This window comes from Protopterus annectens, chromosome 6.part0, assembly GCF_019279795.1.
Source record: "Protopterus annectens isolate FY-2018-M chromosome 6.part0, PAN1.0, whole genome shotgun sequence".
NCBI classification, from domain to species: Eukaryota; Metazoa; Chordata; order Ceratodontiformes; family Protopteridae; genus Protopterus; species Protopterus annectens.
The window spans coordinates 1,411,366,315-1,411,388,814 of NC_056737.1; the positions used below are offsets into that span (position 1 = coordinate 1,411,366,315).

At 37.9% G+C, this 22,500-nt stretch overlaps 1 protein-coding gene across 1 annotated transcript in view; it reads right to left on the bottom strand.

Annotated features, from left to right (window-relative positions):
- Nucleotides 1-22,500, bottom strand: part of LCT (lactase) — a 773,291-nt gene that overhangs the window by 479,753 nt on the left and 271,038 nt on the right. The window contains exon 8 of the mRNA XM_044073664.1: nucleotides 20,730-22,286. Coding sequence (XP_043929599.1) covers nucleotides 20,730-22,286 — 1,557 coding nt within the window. The remainder of the gene's footprint in view (nucleotides 1-20,729; nucleotides 22,287-22,500) is intronic.

Consider the following 22,500-nt stretch of genomic DNA (forward strand, 5'->3'; position numbering starts at 1 on the left):
CTAATGGTTCTGTTTTAGATCCCCTTGTTGCTACTATTGGTCTAAAAGGCAGATCATACATAATATATTATTGATCAGCCAGTACTAGTCACCACCAAAGTCTACCTGAAGCTCATTGCTGTTGGTGGGAAGGTGCTTATTAGATTTGGTCAAAATAATGTTATTGGCATAAATGTCACAATTAGTTTGTGGGAGATCCCATGGAAGGTCATTAATAAAAAGGAAAAATATCAGTGGGCCAATAAAGAGCTTTGTGGGACTCCTTGTTTAATCAATCCTGACTCTACGTTTTTATTTGTCTCTATCTCTGAATGTTCTCTTGTTAAGATAAATCTGAAATTATTGAATGATATATAGAAAATCCATTGTCTGATAATTTATGCAGACATACATTTTCAAAAGGCCTTTTAAGGTCTGGGTACAGTGAGCTTCCTTTGCTCATAATTTGTAAAGTCTAATTAGTCAAGGTGTATATTGCTATTAGCTTTCTATAGTGGATCAAAATTCATGTTGTCTGTCTTAAAAATGTATTCAAGGACCTGTTTGTGAACAATTTTTTCTAACTTTTTTTGAGGGGACAAATTTTGGCAATTGGGTGAAAATCAGTGCAGAGGTTTGGAGAAGACTTAGGAAGGTGGATGACAGGTGTCTACTGTAGGGTAGGGATATGGTAGAAAGTGTCATATTGAAAAGATGTGTGAGAGGTTTACTAAGGGCACAACTGGCAAGCTTCAATAATTCAGGGTGTATTGCATGGAAGACAGTTATAAACACAGTCTAAGCTGTCAAGCAGTTTTGGCACTTATCATGTGGTAATAATTTTAAAATAAAAAGTAAGGATGGCTGTAGTACTAGGAGTTGTTAAAAGATTGGTTTGTAGGATATGGAAATTGCTAATGTTTGTTTTAGCTGTTCAATAATATTATCAGTAAGTGTATGCCTTGTTCAAGTTTTGTGGAAAATGTAGATGTGTCCAGCTATTTAACAGTCCTCCAAACTTGTTTCAGCTGATCAAAATATGTTATTTGTAGCTTTCTGAAATATTCAACTTTGGCATAGTTGATGGAGATCTTGGTATCATGCTTTGATTTTTAAGATATATATATATATATATATAGACACACACACACACACACACACACACACACACACACACACACACACACACATTGCATTTGTATTGGTGAGACTCTTCCTCCATTTAACCCATGCCTCCTCTTTACTCTTTTAGGAATATTTTAATATTAGGAGTAATCCATAGGGTGTAAGTTTTCTGATGGGTAGTAATTTTTGCTCTATAGGAGTGACAAGGCTATAAAAGTTGGAGAGTGCTGTTATGGAGTCACTGCATTGGGAAAATCATTTCATTCAATACCTTGCAACTTAACATAAAGTCAATAAACTGTAAAGTCAGAAATTGACATAAAATTGGTATTTTAGGTTCAGATTACTTACATTTTTGAGACTGGGTAGAGAAAATGGAACAGTGGTGAATGATTGAGTCTGGGAATACCTGCAGTTGCCTGAGGTTGTTTGGTATATTAGTAATTATGACATCAATTAGAATGGTGATTGTTGTATTGAAGTTACTGGTACCCTCAGAGGCAAACTGAATTATTCTATGTGTAGAAATAAAACTGTTCAAAATTGTTTTCTGTGAAATTTTCCAGCCCAAGTTGAGTTCACTTACTTTGATAAGTTTGTGATGTTTGATGAGATCTGGAATCCTATTTATTCAATCAAGGCTATAGAGGATGGGGGTAGGAAGTAGACTCACTGCTATGTAAATGTTGCTGTATCCTCCAAAGTATATTTATTTCTGAAGGGCTCATTGTTGGTTTGGATATCACTTCTAGTTACAAAAGCTGGGGAGAACTTTCACTCATTTAAAACTATTAACAGAATACCAGCACCTTGGCATGTCCCAGGCTTCTTATCCAAGAATAGTGCGCTGTCATTGGTAAACTTTGTTATAATGGAAGAGTCTTTCATCCAGGACTTTATAAGTGCTACTACTTTAAGACAATAACCTTTGGACCAGATTTCTAATTAGTGCTATTTGCTATTAAAGCTTCTTATGTTCATGTAACTAATTGAAATAATTGTAATAGTCCTAGGGCTTTGCAGAGTAGCACTGATTGGTTCAGGGTTGAGCTGAAAGTCACCAACTAGTAGAAAGAGCAGAATGTCTATGTTAACTAAGATTTTCAGATATATTTGATGCATGATTGGTGTTTTCTCCACCAGTTTTGTATTTCAATGTGAAGAAAAGGTGGTTGCAACATATGTTTATTATGAAATCCATAATTAGGTTGGTAGCTGTTTTATACAGGGCATTCTAGAGATGCTAAAACCAAAAGCAAGACACTTAGTAGGGCGAGGTTAATGGTGAACATTGTAGTGAGAGGCATTAAATAATTAGAGATAAAATAATATTAGGTATATCTAAAGGATGCTTTGTTGAGAGAATGAATGGAAATTAATGGGAATTTTATTTAACTCTGTTGAGAATTAGTTCCTGAAAGTGGGAGTAGTTGACTTGAAAGTAGAGCATTATTGGCCTAAGGGAGTGGTTGACAGGAACTAATAGTCTTATTGACTCAGAATAGAAGGAGGAGAAATATTGAAAGTATAAAGAAAGTGATTTCATGTGTGGGTGGGAAAAGGGGTAGGGTAGAAAAGCAAAATGGAGCCAAACAAAGAGCTGTGAAGCAGAGTGGGTTTGAACTTTTCAGTAGTAGAGATAATCATTATAAAGCAATGCTTCAGACGTGCTTTAGAGGTAATTTCATACTGTTAATGCAGCTTATTGAAATAAAACAGGACAGTTATGAATAAGAAAACAAAGTGTGTTGCAGTATATAAAAAATGAATGTGTGGTAACCACATAGCATATACAGGCAAGAAAAGGCAGCAGCACTATATTTAAATGCCAGAAAAGAGGGAAAAGACACTGTGTAATAACAATAGTCAGAAGAAACCAGCCATAATGCAGTTTTATGGATCAACATAGAAATGTTAGAATATGGGAAAATAGCAAGCTAAGTATATTTACATCAGAAGTGTAGGAAGAAAAAATGAGTAAGAAAGATAATGTGACTATAAAACTGCAAGCATTGTGATACATACAAATTTTATGCAGCTGCATACATTTTTTTCAAAAAGGGCTATAAGAATCCTGACTTCAGTGTGTGTGTGTGTGTGTGTGTGTGTGTGTGTGTGTGTGTGTGTGTGTGTCGGTCTATGTGTCATCTCACATGTACATGAGTGTAAGTGAATGATGTGAGTCATGCAAGAGTATATGTTTGTGAGTGTGTACAAGTATATGTGTGCAATTATACATGAATAAGTGAATTAGAATAAGAATAAAAATTGTTACAGATTTTGTCCCCCATTATTTTCATCTATGTCCAGAATTCTTGCGCAAGGAGTTGAGAGCTAGTCAGGGAACCATATCTCTCAACTATTCTTGATTTTTGCCTCATATTTTTTGCCTGTCCCTGATTTTCTTTTAAGTCACTGAGGATTACAGACAAGTCAGTAGTGCTAGACATTAGAGTTTCATACTTCTTAGTGTTCCAGAAAAATGCATGTTGATGCAAAATCTGTTGTTCTCTTAACTTTATAAATTCGGGTAATATTTATAAGTTGTCCATGATTTTCTTCCCTCCCCATTATTTTTGCCTATGTCCAGAATTTTTCAACATAGAAGTTAATGGATACACAGAGATCCCCCATGACAATTGTGTAAAAATGTATGCATTAATTATGATGTGGGCAGTGCCTACTGTTATCACTGCCAACAGTTTTACCTGACTTCCTATCATAACTGAGAAAAAAAAACACATACCTGCAAAGGGAAACACATCCCTAAGGATTCACAGCTCTACAACTCCTAGCAGTCCCTAGTCAAATGACTCAGCACTGCATTTAATTGCTAAGCTCAGCCAATAATAGGTACTTAGACTGCACAGTTCTCGGTAGTCTCTAGCCATAGTAATACAATCCTAGAGATTGCTGACTCAGTATTGTAAATGGATGCTAAGGCCAACCAGCCACAGATGCTTATTCTGCCTGTCCATGTCCTATTATTATAAGAAAAAAAATTCTGGCCACTGCACTCATTTATAGTCATTGATTCTTTGAGTATACAAGGCAGAGTAAGCCTTTGATAAAACCTACTGCCATAAGGTAACTCCTGCCTTGGGGTGAAAAAACAAGATATGACAAGGATGTTCAATGGGGTTTACTATAAAGCAAGCAATGATATCACTTGTTTTTATGTAACATGTTCCAGAAATGGGGAAACACTGAGTAAAAAATCTGCTCTCCCAACATGTTTTATTTGCTTGTTTGTTGACAGAGATTCATATCTTTAGTTTGAGTGTTTGTGAAACCATTTGTTTTGTGGGAGTATACGGATCAAGAAAGGATGAGTTATTAATAACACAGAATGGTAGACATGAATCACTGCAGTGGAGTCTATATGAGAGGGATAGTATAGTGATAGTTTGAAATCTGTCTTTGTATTTGAGGGTCTTTTGATCAGGATAGAGTTTAGAGGAAAGGTAACTTCTTTTGACTTGTATAAAATACCTTTACTTACTAACTGGACTAGACAAAAGCATTTTCTGACTACTGTTTCTGCATGGTTGTCAAAATATAAGGAATTGTGTACAAGATTGTTTAGTTCTCTGATGACCATATCATTCTAGAGTGGGGTGACATTTGCAATGTGAGCTGTTGTCCTTTTTTATTTACTAACGTTTTAACTTCTTTAACTTGAGCCCATTTCCAAATGCACCACTGATTTCTATAGTTAGGTCATTACTGGTATCAGCTGCAGAGTGAATGACAACACCAAGCATGTAGGTATTGGAAAATTTAGTTAATGATATATGTGGGTTAGTGGCTTAGAGATCCAAGAACTAGATACTTGTTCAATGGAATCCAGTACTGAGCCCTGAGGAATGTCTCTAACCACCTTTTGGCTTTCTGAGGTGTAAGCTGTTACTTTAACTACATGGGTTTTATCAGCCAGTTTGCTATCTGTTTTACAATGCAAGTGTTCTCTTTTAAGCATTTAAGCTTACTTGGAATGCCAGCATGGGGAATAGTATCCAAGGTCTTGGCTAGCTCTATGTACACTGTATGAACTGCATGCTACTATCTACAGCTTCAGTGACTTTCTCAAAGAAGTTTACAAAATTAAGTAGACACAATATCCTTTTGATAAAACCATATTGTTTCAGATATGTTCCAAAACATATTTTTTTTCTGTTTTGGAACTTATGAATTCAGAAATCATATACTTCATGGCTTTACAAAATGGTTTTCTTTGGCAGATGTAACTTCAATAACTGATTCTGGCTGAATTGTAGCTAGGTCAGTTGGCAACCTAGACAACTTCCTTAACTGGCACCCTTTCTTCAGAGTCACTCAGCTAAGGACCAAAAAAGTCTTCTGAGCAATGAGCTACAAAGAGCTATTATGTTTCTACATCATAGCTCCTTATCTGTCTGAATTACCTTTCTGAAACTGTGCCAAAGAGATAATAGCGTCATACCACAGTTCTAACACTTAGACACAGATGCGCGCGCGCGCACACACACACACACACACACACACACACACACACACACACACACACACACACACACACACACACACTGAAAGCAAATCATTTAAGTGGCCACAACGTCAATCCCAACTTTTTAAAATAAAATCATTTAAGTGGCCACAATGTCAATCCCAGCTTTTTAAAATACAACAGAGATTGCTGTTCTACCATGCTGACCAACAAGAATGACTGCATCACTGACTTGCAGAGACCAAATAGCACATCTTCTGACTGTGTACCATAACAACCTGCATCCAGGACAGTCTCTCCCTTTAACCCACCCTCAGTATAGCTTTGGTGGCTGGTGTGAAGTTGACACAAATGTATCTGCATATATAGTAGCAGTATCATTAGGGTTAGAGTGGGTAATACCATTATGCATTAATTCAGAGCATTGCTGCATGTTACTTCTTAATCATGTGATGCAGTTAAAGAAAGACTAATTGAATGCTAATTTTTATTTGTGTTCCACTATGATCTTCATTATGGTAATGTTCAGATTCTTGCTGAGTCCTTAATGTGGGTTGAGTTTGATTTATTATAGATCTTGATCAACTTTTTTACTTTTATTATATAGTTTATTTATGTTGCATTTCAACAAGATGGTTTGTTTTTACATTCCCCAGTATATTTAGTGCTCATAAGGAGTGCAGTATAGTTTTAACACTGCAATTCAATGAGCTGGCATAGCTTGTACCTTTTATGGGGGGTACAATATGGCTCCATTGTGTAGAACTTGTATATTCCTAGACATGCTTCGGTACAGAAGACTAGCAGCAGATTAGGAAAGCGAAGGAGAAAAATAATAGAGCTAGTGAAGTATAGTAGAAGGTTAGTTAAATGAAGATGATCTACATTCAGCAGCAAATGTTCAGCAGGTAAATGTAATTTAAGTAAATAAATAAATAGAGAACACAGGCAGCAGCTGCCTGATTCGGAGAAGACAGTATACTTAGGATTGAACTCTGTATCCCAAACAATAGTACAAACTGAGTTTATTAATTTGTAGGGAGATTCCTTACTCAGATTAAAGCCTACCCCTGACTTTGTTTTAGCATCTTAGATACTGCTAAATATTACTGTAGTAGTGATCTTTGCTTCAGGATTGTTTTAGACCAAGCAGTAGAATTAAACAGAAGTTTGGGGGCTGGGGGGCTTGATACTATAGTATATTGAACTGTTTCTACTGAGGAAAGGTACAAATACTATGTAATTTAATTAACATAAGGCAGTGCAGTGTTGTTTAATTGATTTGCTTAGTGGGTTTTATAATTTGAAGTACGTATAGATTGAGGATTCACTGCAGTAATTTTGTTAATGTTAAATACCTCTGTCATAAGATTAAATGAATGATGTGTGTATATTTACAATATGACAGCAGGGCTTTCTCCTTGCTGCTTTATGCAAGTTAGCTACCTCATATAAGGACAGCTCTAAATCAAGCTTAAAGTCTTAGTGGAGGAAAAATAATTTGGTGGTTGCATGTTTCACTTTTTGGTAGCTGTCTTTTGTATTTCAGTGTGGATGCAAAATTCATTAATATGAGTAATGCAGGATTTATTATGGCTATACTAACTGTAATGTCTTGTCTACATTTAGACTTTTGAATATAAGTTTCCTACTGTTGTGTAGATTAATAACTACCTACCCACCCCACTCAAGAGTTATATTTTGTGCTGATGATTTGCTACCATCGCCAGCTTGTAATCACCAGATTCAGATCTTCACTCCTGTCCATTCTTGTGCCTTGCAAAAGCCTTCATTTGCATGATGGCAATTAGACACCTGAAAACAACACTCCCACCCTACCTCAGACATCTGTCACCCATTCACTCCCACTATATCCGTCCTTGCTCTTCCAGCACCTGAGCCTCTATTCTAACTTGGTCTTCCGGGTGGTAGCCAAGGCTTTATTCCTCTCTGTGCCACAGAGTCAGGTAACAAAATTACTGTTTTTTCTCAGAAGTCATGGACATTTTTCAGGATTTTTAGAGGAAGTGAGGTCATGTTTCAATTTAAATGGGAAGTCTGACAGTCAATAGTTTTTTCTAGATTGTCTTGAAGTTAAATTGTGGTTCTTTTTCTGCCAGCCATTGGCCATAGCAACACATTGAAATATATGTGTATTAAAAAGTACAGGTTATTTTAAACCACACAATGCTTACCTTTGAATGGGTTGGAAAATTATAATAAATTTACATAATTGGTAAAAAAAATTAATTCCACTGTAGGAGGTTAGAGTGAAAAATTCTGATGCTCCTTCACAAGGTCAGCATCAATATGAAACTTGTACTTGAGATAACAGGTGCTTTATAACATGTGCAATTGTGTCATGTTTTAAACAACTTTATTGTAACCAGCTTTCAATCATAAAGTAAAAAGAATGACTCAACATATTTAGATTGCAAAAGGGCACATATTACAAATACAAGAATGATATGAGCAACAATTAAAATGACAGATGAAGCAAGGCTGGCCTATAAAAAAGCATTTAAGACTGAATTAAGCCCAGATGTGATGCTTATAAAGAACTAAAACATAATCATTGTTATCAACAAAAGTAGTCCAAAAAGTACATTTCTCTGCTCTTTTTGCTTTTAAATGGGAGTCAGGTAGTATTAACTCCAGTGAAGAAAGGTGGTTCATTTTTATTAATTAATCCTGAAAATTAGGTGAAGATTAGTTTCCAGCCCTTATTTATACACTTCTTGGCAACAATTAAGAGAAGGTTTCTAAACATAGATTGTGCCAACCCAGATGGGTATGAGGAAATATCTCAAGTAGAGTTCCTTAGTTATCTCTTCATCTGTCCAGACCATAATAAGTAACTCATCAATTGAAGTCCTTCAGAAATAGACAGTTGCATAAAATGGTCAATATGTGGGGGAAAAATTAGGAAGTAACCTATGTAGCCTGGAGGGTATATAAAAATATTTACACTGGCATTGCCAGCCAAAGAATCAAAATTTTTGAGAAAGTGAGGCAAAGCTTGGAATGAATAGAATCTTCTCACAATATTTCCTGTCTGTTTGTAAATTCAGTTGGTGTTCCCACTCATATTTAAATTTGTTTAACACTGTCGTTCAAAGGGTGATAACTTAGGATCATATATAAAAACTCCTAACCATTTTACTTTTGTAAGTGGGCCCTCTAGCAACTATCAACTATGAAATCTATCAGGATCTGTCAGAACATGGGACTTTTATCAATTTAAGTGAAAGCAACTTATTAGATAGTTGCTTGAATAAATGTAAGTCCTCACCAGTAAGTCCTCACCAGTTAAATTCCAAGAGTTTCAAAGGTTTCTGATTACAGAGGGTGACCACTTTCTACCAAGTGTTCCCATAGATGTGAGCTTCACAAGCTCTCAACCTCCTATTAATCATTTGCAGCCACATTCCTGAGTTTCTGGAACTTTTAACTTTGAGCTGGGAGGAATTCATTGATCCAACCAGTGGCAGCAGTCAGCCTGAACCCTTCCAGTGCTCCCTTAATCATGGAGGTTATAATAGCTAGGAAGGCCTGAATTAGGATTGCTTTTTTCATAAAGAAGTAGCTCAAATATCTGTGGAAGGGAGTTGGAAGACCATGTCTATATGTTACACAATGTTGCTTTCTTATATGGATTGACTAAATCACCAAATGTTTTCAACCCAGCAAGAAAATATAATGTTAAATTACAAATCCCCAATTCTCCTTGAGTAAGGAGGAGAAAGATTACCTGAACTTAGTTTTGTGCATCAAATAACATAGGTAGGAAAAGAAACTAGACCAATAATGAGTGGATATAGGGAGTGGAAAAGCCATTGCAGCTTATAAAATCAGTGGAAGAAAAAGCCAAGAGATTGCCATAATTTTCTGTGGTGTATTTAAATATAAAAATTCTATTCCTCAGAATATTGTCTAGGTCTTCTGAGTAGTCCTTCATTAGTGTCTGTAATAGATTTTGATAAATATGCATTGAGCTGGAAACCTAAATATCTGATGTTGTATGAGTTGGAAAAAAAAGAAAATTGAGACAACAATAAGTTAATGGGATTATAATTGTTTATAATGATTTTGGTTTTAGAAGAGTTAATTTTACAACCTGACAGATGACTGAAGGATTGAAGATTGTAAAAAAGAGTAATACTAAACGTTCTTCAGAATTAGATAAGTACATCAACAGGTTGTCAGCATATAATGATAGCTTACACTCTGTCTCATTCATTGTGTATTCAGCCATGGGTGACTTCTGTAATCCAATGCAAGAGGTTCAAGATAAAGTGCAAACAGGATGGGGAAAGGAGACATCCCTACCTAGTTCCTCTACTGGTAGAAAAAAGATCTGAAAGGGTTTTATTAATCTGCAACTTGGCTGATGCTGCTATATACAAGGACTTAATAACATCAATGAACAATCTTGGAAAACTCCAGAAAGATGTCAGTGTCAGTGGCACAACAGGTAGCACACTCACCTTCTATACCTACACCTGGCAGAGCAGTTGTTAGCACTGCAGTGCACTATGTGAGGGGGGTGTGCTGCATTTCTGAGTGCATTGTCCTTCTGATGAGATGTTAAACCAATGTCCCTTTTGTTTGAGTTGGTGGTAGCTCATGTGGATGTTAAAGATCCCTACGGTAAGTACACCTTGACCAAATTTCCCCTTTTAGTATAAATACCACCTTGGGTTTCCCTGAAAAGATGCTGCTAGTCTAGTGTGACTAACCCAGTCAATAAAGTATAAATAAATAATAACTCCCAGAGAAAAGTCCAGTTTACTTTATCAAATGCTTTTTCTGCATCAAGACTGGCCAGAAGCAACCATTGATTTAAGGAAATGCCTTTTCCTATCAATAAAACTGTTTTAATTAGACTGTCAAAGGTAGTGCCTTGTATAAAGCCTATTTGGTCTAAGTGGTTTAGCCTAGGAAGCAGATAAACCAGTTTATACACAAGTATTTGAGCAATATGTAGCTGTAATTTAAAATGGAGATGTGACTATAGGGGATTTATTTTCTTCCTCTTAAAAAGTGTATGAGGGAGAAATTGTAGATCCATTATTAGTGAAGCATGATCAGAGATCTGAACTGGGGAGAGCAGCATAGAGTTCAAAAAGTGTACATATTCCTATGTTATAAACATTTTATCAGTGCTACAAAATACTTTTGAGCTGTATGAATACTGTGCATAAACAGGGATGGGGTGGGGTGGGGGGGCAAAGATAATGTTACATGTACATCCACTAAATCAAACTCTAAAAGATGTCTTTTAAGAAACCTCATAGCTGGCAAGTGATAACCCTTCTTTCGGCATGAAGAAACTTCATTGGGGAAAGTAATAATATTCCAGTTCCCAGCACTGAGAGAATAACCTCCTGTAAAGCCGATATCCAATTTCTGATAGCATAAGTTAATTCTCTTATCAACATCCCAGGGCCAAACAGACATCTACTAAAGTAAAATCAAAGTTAAACAGCCCGCCTTGAATAGAAACCTCTTCTGATCGCTGAGATTTATTTATGTAACAGAAGATTGAGAGCTATTCCATCCTAACCAGAGTTATTACTCCTCTTTTGCTGCCACCATCAGAGACATCAAGCCTTGTGAATATCTTATTTTAAGCAAAGCATTACTTTCAACTTGATGTAGATGAGTTTCCTGCAGACAAACAAAATGAGGTCTTACAGAGTAAATGCATATAAATACTGTCATCTATTTCTGTAAGGCTGTTAAAATTTCAGTACAGAAGTATTATGTTACCTCATATAAGTAACAAAGGAAACAAATAAATACCCATACAGACATGTTTTGTACACCAGTGGAGCTGAAATATTTAGCATGAGATAAGATAATTGTTTTATATTAACAATAATATTTAATATCAGAGCTTTGGCCGGCTAACATCTACCTGAAATCAGCTAGGCGTATAAGTGAATTTAAGTACACTTTTATCTGCTCTTTTGCATATAGTACTGTATTTAATTTATTTATTTGTGTTTTTCACTGAATATTAACTCAACTGAAGTTGTGGCTGTCTCTCTACAGAGTACTTTTTAGAATTTCTGTGTAGCCATTGATAGCAGTGGGGGTAGTTTCACCTCATCACTGACATTCTGTCTTGCCTTATATAAGTGGTACATTTTGAGTTATCTCTGCTTAATATCAGAGCTTTGGCTGGCTAACATCTACCTGAAATCAGCTGGACATATAAGTGAATTTAAGTACACTTTTATCTGCTCTTTTGCATATAGTACTGTATTTAATTTATTTATTTGTGTTTTTCACTGAATATTAACTCAACTGAAGTTGTGGTTGTCTCTTTACATAGTACTTTTAGAATTTCTGTGTAGCTATTGATAGCAGTGGGGGTAGTTTCACCTCATCACTGACATTCTGTCTTGCTTATATAAGTGGTACATTTTGAGTTATCTCTGTTTAATATCAGAGCTTTGGCTGGCTAACATCTACCTGAAATCAGCTGGCTGTATAAGTGAATTTAAGTACACTTTTATCTGCTCTTTTGCATATAGCACTGTATTTAATTTATTTATTTGTGTTTTTCACTGAATATTAACTCAACTGAAGTTGTGGCTGTCTCTCTACAGAGTACTTTTTAGAATTTCTGTGTAGCCATTGATAGCAGTGGGGGTAGTTTCACCTCATCACTGACATTCTGTCTTGCCTTATATAAGTGGTACATTTTGAGTTATCTCTGCTTAATATCAAAGCTTTGGCCAGCTAACATCTAGCTGAAATCAGCTGGATGTATAAGTGAATTTAAGTACACTTTTATCTGCTCTTTTGCATATAGTACTGTATTTAATTTATTTATTTGTGTTTTTCACTGAATATTAACTCAACTGAAGTTGTGGCTGTCTCTCTACAGTTAGTTCCCCACCCACCCTCCCTGTTCTTGTTTTGGTGTTAATGTTGGTGGCTTTGAAACTGCCTGCCTCTCTTGTAGATTTGTATTTGAATACTCCTTGGGCCCATCTCATTTGCTCACTCAACTGAGTGCAGTGAGATAATATTCTGATTTCAGGCACACCTACTGTGTACAAAGAGAGCATTTGGGAAGGACAACCTCTGTAGCCTCTTAATCCTGCTCTGTTCTCTCCCTCAAAAAAATAAATAAATAAAATGTATATATATTTTATTCAGCTGCTCCTACTGTAACTGTCTTAGTTGCTCTTCTGCATGCTATCTGTTCAGTCGCTCTTACTCTGCACTTATTACTGCTTGTTAGTAGCCTTCTAATTTACTGCCTTCTGGATTTGTTTTTTAGTCATTTGTTAATTTAATTGCATTTATTTGAACTGTATTTGCCGTAGTGTTGCTACACACTCGGGTGTGCTGGCCTGCACTACAATTTGAATTGTATTTACTGCTGTTTTAGCTGCTTTTCTGTAACAAAAAAAAATTCTAAGCTTGTTTCCTGCCTTTCCTGTAACTAGTCAAGTCCAGATACAGACTTGCTGTATCCAGGACTGTTGGTAAGCTTCTGAGCCCCCCCAAGCCTTTCTGTGTTTGAGGGAAGCCTTCTAGCTTATCAGTGGGAGTGATAAGCACTAGGTAGCCTATCTACCACGGGAAGAGTGTGTTTTGGCCCAGAAATTGTAGTTCATTGGCCGTTTGGGCAGTTTTTCCACCTCTTTTTACTTTCTGGTTAAAAGCCCGTTTTGCATTTGGTCCCCGCCTTTCCTATAACTAGTGTAGTCCAGGCACAGATTTGCTGTATCCAGGACTGTTGGTAAGCTTCTGAGTGCCACCCCCCCACTAAGACCTTCTGTGTTGGAGAGAAGCCTTCTAGTTTATCAGTGGGAGTGGTAAGCACTAGGTAACATATCTACCACAGGAGGAGGAGTGGTTTCTGGCCCAGACATTATAGTTTATTGGCCGTTTGGGAAGCTTTTCCATCTCTTTCAACCTTCTGATTTAAAAGCCTGTGTTTGCGCTTGTTTCCTGCTTTTCCTGTTACTTGTCTAGTCCAAGTACAGATTTGCTGTATCCAGGACTCTTTGTAAGCTTCTGAGCCCCCCCAAGCCTTTCCGTGTTGGAGGGATGCCTTCTAGCTTATCAGTGGGAGTGGTAAGCATCAGGTAGCCTATCTACTACAACAGGAGTGGTCCCTGGCCCAGAAATTGTAGCTATTGGCTGTTTGAGCAGTTTTTTCCATCTCTTTCAACTTTCTGGTTTGAAAGCCGCACTTGTGCCTGTTTCCCGCCTTTCCAATAACTAGCCTAGTCCAATTACAGAGTTGCTGTATCCAGGATTGTTAGTAAGCTTCCGAGCCCCCCCAAGCCTTTGTGTGTTGGAGGGAAGCCTTCTAGCTTAACAGTGGGAGTGGTAAGCACTAGGTAGCCTATCCTCCACAGGAAGAGTGAGTTTTGGCCCAGAAATTGTAGTTTATTTGGCCGTTTGGGCAGGTTTTCCATCTCTTTCAACTTGCTGGCTTAAAAGCCTATGTTTGTACTTGTTCCCCACTTTTCCTGTAACTAGTCTAGTCCAGGTACAGATTTGCTGTATCCAGGACTCTTTGTAAGCTTCTGAGTCGCCCAAGCCTTTCTGTGTTGGAGGGAAGCCTTCTAGCATATCAGTGGGAGTGGTAAGCATTAGGTAGCCTATCTACCACAAGAGGAGTGGTTCTTGGCCCAGAAATTGTAGCTATTGGCCATTTGGGCAGTTTTTTTCCATCTCTTTCAATGTTCTGGTTTAAAAGCTGCACTTGTGCTTGTTTTCCCACCTTTCTAGTAACTAGCCTAGTCCAGATACAGAGTTGCTGTATACAGGACTGTTATCAGTGGGAGTGGTAAGCACTAGGTAGCCTGTCTACCATGAGAGGAGAGGTTCTTGGCCCAGAAATTGTAGTTTATTGACCATTTGGACAGTTTGTCTGTCTCTTTCAACTTTCTGGTTTAAAAGACCACATCTGCGCTTGTTTCCCATCTTTCCTGTAACTAACCTACTGGGTAGCACTAGAAAGCCTTAAACTGATACGAGCCTTCTAGCTTAGAAGAGAGACTTTGGAGTGATTGAGTATAATTTTTCTGTACTTTCTTGCTGTACTTAACTGTTTTCCATCTAAACACAAATTTTCCAGCATTTATTGTGATTTAAAAGCTTATTTTTTTCACATATTGTATTTATTTGACTGCCTGCACTTTTAAAAAGTTGTTTTTTGTTTAAATAATTTGTTTAACTGTTGTAGGCTACACACTATAGTGCAATAGCCTTTTCTGATAGTTTGTAGTCATTTAAAGCTGTTTTAAGTGTATTTTTTACTGTTTTTGCCATATCTTTAAAAAAAAACAAACCCCCCCCCAAAAATTCCTTGTTTCCCGCCTTTTTAAGCTAATATAGTCCAGTTTTCAGGCTAGTGCTGAAGTCAGGGCTGTGATACTAGTTTCTGAGTTGCCCATACCTTACTTGGATAGAAGGAAGTTTCTCTGTTCACCTGTGAGAGAGGGGAGCTTTGCGCAACCTATCTGTCCCTAGAGTAGTGGTTCCAGCCCAGAAGTTAGTAGTTTATAGGCCATTTTGGTCTAATTTCTGTCTCTTTCATTTCCCTACTATAATAACCACATTTGCACGTTTTTTCGCATCGGGCAGTTCCAGTTAGCTACGGTTAAATTATTCCTGGCTCCACTAAGCCTGGGCTACATGATCAGAGAGCTCTTCCATGTCTCTTTTCATGTAGTCCAGGGAGGTACGTCTCAGGTCATTCACACCAACATGAACAATGACAGAGTCATATTTGTACTTGTTCTGGAGTGACCTGAGTGCTATGTGGTGGATTCTGGCTCCCGTCAGGCAGCTAACAGTAACCTTCTGCTTGTCCAGCCTAGTGACTGGGACGTCAGTGTGCCTGACTATAGAGTCACCTATTACTAGTGTGTTAGGTATGTTATTTTGCCTTAAGGGCTGTGATTGTGCGGCACACTGATTTTGTGTTTTATGTGTTGTCTGGTTTGTGACGGGAAGTGCAGGTTGTCTGGGTGTCTGCTTTAGAGGTCTCTGATGCTTTTGCAGGTTTTTATTTAGAGCCTCCAAGTATGATTTTGTGTATTTATGTGTATTTTTGCCAGTGCTGTTTTAGTAGGTCTGTGAGGGTTGTCTGTGTACATGAGGCAGTTGTAACATTGCCTCAGGATACCCAGATTCACCAGCTGGACTGGAGAGTGCACCTGAAGTTGCCCTTTGGTCATGCCTGAATAGTAGGGTGAGCTGCTTAGTCGCTTGGTTGATGAGGGGTGAATAAAGAGCCTTGCCCTGCTGGGCAATCAGTGTCAGGGTATATTAGTGCTTGCTATTAGGTCTGAGAAAGTGCTGGGTTGTACAATGCTTTTTGAGTGCTTAGGTTGAGAGTTAGACTACTTTCAAGGGAAAAACTGAAGAGGAGACTTAGTGGAGCCGGGAATAATTCACAGCAATGGTTATTCCTCTCCACAAAGGAGGGGCCACAACTAACCCTGGTAACTATCGCCCCATAAGCCTGGGTCTGCAAGGCTATGGAGCGCATTATCATGGAACTCATTAACAAAGACATTGGGAACCTCCAAACACTTGACCCGACCCAGTTCGACTTTGTTAAGGGCAGATCATGCCTACTAAACTTGGTTGACTTCTTCAAGACAGTCACCAAGGCCATAGATGAGGGAAAGGTGGTTCACACAGCCTACCTTGACCTCGCCAAGGCTTTCGACACCATTCCCCACTCGGGTATTACAGAAAAACTCACCAGCCTGAACATAAACCCATACATCACGAGATGGGTTGCCAACTGGCTTACAGACAGAACTCACACGGTAAGAATAGTGGGCTCCAGATCCAACTCTAAACCAGTCACAAGTGGTGTCCCACAAGGCTCGGTCCTGAGACCCCTACTGTTTGGCATATACTTCTCAGAAGTACAGGCAAACACAGGAGGACTATGGCTAACCAAGTTCACCAATAACTGCAAACTGGGAGCCATAATTGACTCTCTGGCTGACACAGACATCCTCCAAAAGGGCCTTACTGAGAGGGACACCCGGTGTCAAAGATATGGCCTCAAGCTAAATGCCAAAAAATACATAGTCATCCCATTTGGGAAAAACAAAACACCCACGAATTACCACATAGGTGGCAGCCCCCTTAATACAGAAGAGGTAATAAGAGATCTGGGGACCCAGGTAGATAGTAATCTCTCCTTTGACAATCATATTGCCAAAGTAGTTAGGAAATCCTTCTATGTGGTCCATCTAATTACTACAGGGTTCGCATCTAGAAATAAAGAGGTTATAGTGCCCCTCTACTCGTCACTCATTAGACCCATCATAGAGTACAATGCCCCATTTGGGATATACCTCGCAAGACACTTCCAACAGCTGGAAAGACCACAAAAGTACCTCACCAAGAGGATAAGGCATATGAAGAGTTTTATGAAAGGTTGGACACTAAGGAGGGAGAAAAGGACCTGTATCGATTGGCTAAACAGAGGGACCAAGCTAGGAAAGATGTGCAGCAGGTAAAGGTGATAAAGGATAATGAGGGAAACAAACTTACAAGCAAGGAGAGTGTGTTGAGCAGATGGAAAGAGTACTTTGAGGGGTTGATGAATGAAGAGAATGAGAGGGAGAGAAGGTTGGATGATGTGGGGATAGTGAATCATGAAGTACAATGGATTAGCAAGGAGGAAGTAAGGATAGCTATGAAGAGAATGAAGAATGGAAAGGCTGTTGGCCCAGATGACATACCTGTGGAAGCATGGAGGTGTTTAGGTGAAATGGTAGTGGAATTTTTAACCAGATTGTTTAATTAAATTTTGGAAAGTGAGAGGATGCCTGAGGAATAGAGAAAAAGTGTTTTGGTACCGATTTTTAAGAATAAGGGTGATGTGCAGAGCTGTAGTAACTACAGAGGGATTAAATTGATCAGTCACAACATGAAGTTATGGGAAAGAGTAGTGGAAGCTAGGTTAAGAAGGGACATGATGATTAGTGATCAGTAGTATGGTTTCATGCCGGGAAAGAGCACTACAGATGCAATGTTTGCTCTGAGAGTGTTGATGGAGAAGTACAGAGAAGGTCAGAAGGAGTTGCATTGTGTTTTTGTAGACTTAGAGAAAGCATATGATAGGGTGCCTAGAGAGGAGATATGGTATTGTATAAGGAAGTCGGGAGTGTCAGAGAAGTATGTAAGAGTGGTACAGTATATGTATGAGGGTAGTGTGACAGCGGTGAGGTCTGCAGTGGGAGTAACAGATGCGTTTAAGGTGGAGATGGGATTACATCAAGGATCAGCTCTGAGCCCTTTCTTATTTGCAATGGTGATAGAAAGGTTGACAGACAAGATCAGACAGGAGTCCCAGTGGACTATGATGTTTGCAGATGACATTGTGATCTGTAGTGAGAGTAGGGAACAGGTGGATGAGACCCTGGAGAGATGGAGATATGCTCTAGAGAGAAGAGGAAGGAAGGTCATCAGGACTAAGACAGAATATATGTATGTGAATGAGAGGGAGGATAGAGGAATGGTGAGGATGCAAGGAGTAGAGGTGGTGAAGGTGGATGAGTTTAAATACTTGGGATCAGTAGTTCAGAGTAATGGTGAGTGTGGAAGAGAGGTGAAGAAGAGAGTACAGACATGGTGGAGTGGGTGGAAAAGAGTGTCAGGAGTGATTTGTGACAGATGAGTACCAGTAAGAGTGAAAGGGAAAGTCTACAAGAGGGTAGTGAGACCAGCTATGCTATATGGGTTGGAGACAGTGGCACTGACAAAAAGGCAGGAGTTAGAGCTGGATGTGGCAGAGTTAAAGATGTTAAGATTTGCACTGGGTGTGATGAGGGTGGACAGGATTAGAAATAAGTATATTAGAGGGTCAGTCCAGGTTGGAAGGTTTGGAGTCAAAGCCAGAGAGGCAATATTACATTGGTTTGGACATGTGCTGAGGAGGGATGCTGAGTATATTGGGAAAAAGATCTAAGGATGAAGCTACCAGGTAAAAGGAAAAGAGGAAGGCCTAAGATAAGGTTTATGAATGAGGTGAAAGAGAACATGCAGGTAGTTGGTGTGACAGAGCAAGATGCAGAGGACAGGAAGAAATGGAAACAGATGATCCGCTGTGGCGACCTCTAATGGGAACAGCCAAAAGGTGATTATGACCAGAATGGGATGAGCAATGCAATTTCTAACTGTTTGTGGAATAGGAACTCAGTGTTCTCTTTCTATATCCAGCTCCTGCTTTGGGATACCAGTCCATTCAATCATTTTAGAGGCTGGAAATGCTATACAGTTGGCCCACTCAAGATTCTCAGGTACACCGATCAGTCAGAGTTTGTTTCTCCTCTTGTTGACCTCTAGGTCTATAATTTTGTTTCCTAAACATTAAAATTTAGCTTCAGAAAGTTGGAGAAGTTGCTGCATTTCCCTAAGTTCCAGTTCTTGGGTTAGCAGCTGATCAGAATGCTCAATAACTGCAATTGTGATGTCTTTAATCCTAGAATCAGAAAATAGCATTTATTTTTTGTACCACAAGCATAAAAGTGTCCATTTTCTTGTCCACTGATTTGATGTGTGTAATAGAAGCCATGCCTGGGGACTATGCTGCCTGCAATGTGGTAAGATCACCCAGATTGCCACATGGAGGGATAGAAGCATTCTTAACTGTACTTTTTTTTCTTGAGAACAGCTTTTTGAGGCATAAACCCTTTAATAATGATACCTGAAAACAAGTGTTTTTATTTAATTTCTAAGAGTACAAAATAACTTTTGTTGTTGGGGAATAGCAGAGCACTTAAATTAAGTTGCTATCATGCTACTGACAACACCCAAAGTCCAAATTGTATCATTTTTTACAGATCAGAAAATTATTTTATCATTTTTTTGTGAAATAAATTGTTTTTTCTGATATAAACTTGTTTATCTAAATGGTGAAGGTTTATGCTGACCATTTTATGGAAATTGTTAATGATTTATGAAGTATAGATTTTATGATGTCCCTCTATCTGAAAGGGTCTTGGATTGTGATGAATTGCATAATTGTTTGCTTACAAGTATGATAAAATATTTTCAGATGCATTATCTTGTAACTAATTATTAGCATAATCCTCAGGCAAGGTTGTTTTGTTCATACTATGTAACATTATAACAAATATGTTTTGTTCTGAGAAGTTGCATTTCTAAATTTTGGGGCCCAATACATCGTTGTACAGACTAACATTTATTGCTCATAATTTAAAAAGTGGTGAGAATACAAAATTGTCATTAAAAAGCCTGCACAAAGTGTGCTTTTGCTGAGGGAGTAAGCCCCAAGTCCCAGTAAAATCAGTTATGGTTGAAAATAGTCAATTAAAAAAAAATAAAGAAAACATTTTCCTATACCCCTAGGACTCTAAATATATCAGTGAGTTTGTCTAACTTTAAAGGTAATCTAACTTTAAAGGTAAAGAAGTCTGTCTTTTTAATCCCTGCATTTAGATACCTCAAGATTATTATACTAAACACACGCAAAAAAAAAAAAATTAAGAAGCATCAATTTAATAACTTGACACAATGTGGAAATGCCAGGTTCCCGTAAACTGGGGGAAAGTCCCAATAACAGGACATTTAATATGTGTACTATAATACAGAATTTTTAATACAAGTGTGATGACAGAAGAGACTACAGTGCAATATTTGCATACTGCAGATTAGGTGTATCAGTACAATATTTACATAATGCAGATTGGGTACAGCAGTGCAATATTTACATAATGCAGATTACGTGGCAGAAGAAGTAACAATATAACAAGTATGAAGTATTTGTAGTTTTCTGTAACTAGCTGGTTAATATTATTGTGTTTCTACAAAGAAACTTTCTCAAGTTGAGAGGTTGCTTGCTAACAAAAAAGAGCTAAGATTAGGCTTTGCAGATGACTCAATATTAAAAAGAGATTGAGAGGCTACTGGACAGTGTAGAAGCTGGGAGGAGTGATAGGAAAATAAGAGGATAAGAGAAGAAAAGTAACAGAAAAAGAAAAGGTTCAGAAGAACTTTGGGTTTAGAATAAGAAAATAGTTACTTTACTCTGTGTTATAATGATAGTTTCTAATGCCTTAAAATATTAAAACAAAATTAAATTATTTTTAAAAATATATTCAGAGCTTACCTTTCAAAGCTTCATCAATATGGGTTTTGTAAAATAAAAACCTTGAATAATCATCCATTTCATATGAATAATCAGTCGGCACACCATTTTCATTGATATAGATGGGCGGATTGCCATATTCTACTTTTATCCAGTTTAGCAGCCTCCTTAAGCCCCAGGCTACTGGACGCATGCCTTCCATGGCAGAACTTGGCCACAGTTGGTCCTGACTTTCAAGTAGATCACGGTCATATTCATAAGAGGCTGGGTTTAACCTGGTGATTGCATAATTCACAAGTTTTGTTGAATAGGTGTTAAAACAGAATACATCAGCAGTGCCTCTAATGTGAAGTTTTTCTTCCTCTGTGAAACTAGGAAGCCTTGACTGAGACAGACCTTGAAGTTCACTTTTATTTCCCACCTGCCATTTCATAGCATCTGGATAGTCTCCATTTTTAAAAATAGGATGGGCAAACCACCCTAGCGTAAACTGAAGGTAACGATCGGCTGCTGCTACATCATTAGGGTTAGATGGAGTTTTTGGCTCAGCCCATTCAGTATTGAGGCTTAAAGATACAACCCCTCCCTGGCTGCTCCTGTATTTTTTGTCATAAATGTGATAGGCCTCAGCATGAGCTTTTATTAGTGTATGTGCTGCTATGTATGGGGCTTTTCCTGGCTCTTTTATGTTTGGTGGATGCAATCCTAAGCCATATTCTGCCCATGCAATTGCAAATGGCTCATTGATAGTCATCCAAAATTTCACCCTGTCCCCAAATGTTTGAAAACAGAAATCGGCATATTCAGCAAACAGTTTAATCAACTTGTCACTCTGCCAGCCACCAATACTTTGCAGATCTTCAGGCAGGTCAAAATGGTAGAGAGTCACGTGTGGAGCAATGTTGTTTGCAATTAAGCCATCAATTAGTTTATTGTAATAATCAACCCCTTTGGAATTTAGTGATGTGATTGTCCCATTAGGGAAAATTCTAGACCAAGACAATGAGAAGCGATAACTTTTTACCCCCAAAGCTCTAAGCATGTAAAGGTCTTCATCTATTCTGTTATAGCTGTCACAGGCAATGTCTCCCGTGTCATTGTTCTTGATATTATCAGGTACATGAGTAAAGGTATCCCATGTACTCTTCCCTTTACCATCTGCATCCCAACCTCCTTCAATCTGATAAGCTGAAGTGGACACTCCCCACACAAAATCCTCCTGGAATGTATCATAAAGGTACTCATCTCGTTCAGAATCAGTCTGAAAAGAAAATTTCTCCCATACAGTCTTTGCTTTAGAAGGAACATCAGATGCTGGCAGATTGGGCAGTTTTTGTTGACTTAATGTATGTGGCTTTGGTAAAGTTAATCTATTTTTGGTGATCTGAATGAAGCCATTGTTTTTAATAATCTTAGAATAGAAATATGCTGACTGTTTTGGTGTCCTTGGTCTATTGCTATCTTCAAAGTTAACATAGTGCATTCCGAATCTTTGGGTGTAACCATGTTGGCCTTCAAAACAGTCCATAAGTGACCAAGCTATATAGGACTTTATGTTGACACTGTCTTCTTTAATTGCTGTAAAGTAAAAGTAAAAAAGTCACATTTATGAAGTGAAGGTACCACTTTAGAAAAATAAACATTTTTATACTTTATTTCTTTGTTTGCACATATCTATATGTCAAAATTATAATGTATATTCTGAAGAATTGAACAGTTTTCTAGCACTTGTTAAGAACACTTTGTGACAGGGCTTCAAACCATACTGGTCATGTCATCAGCAGTGACTAGC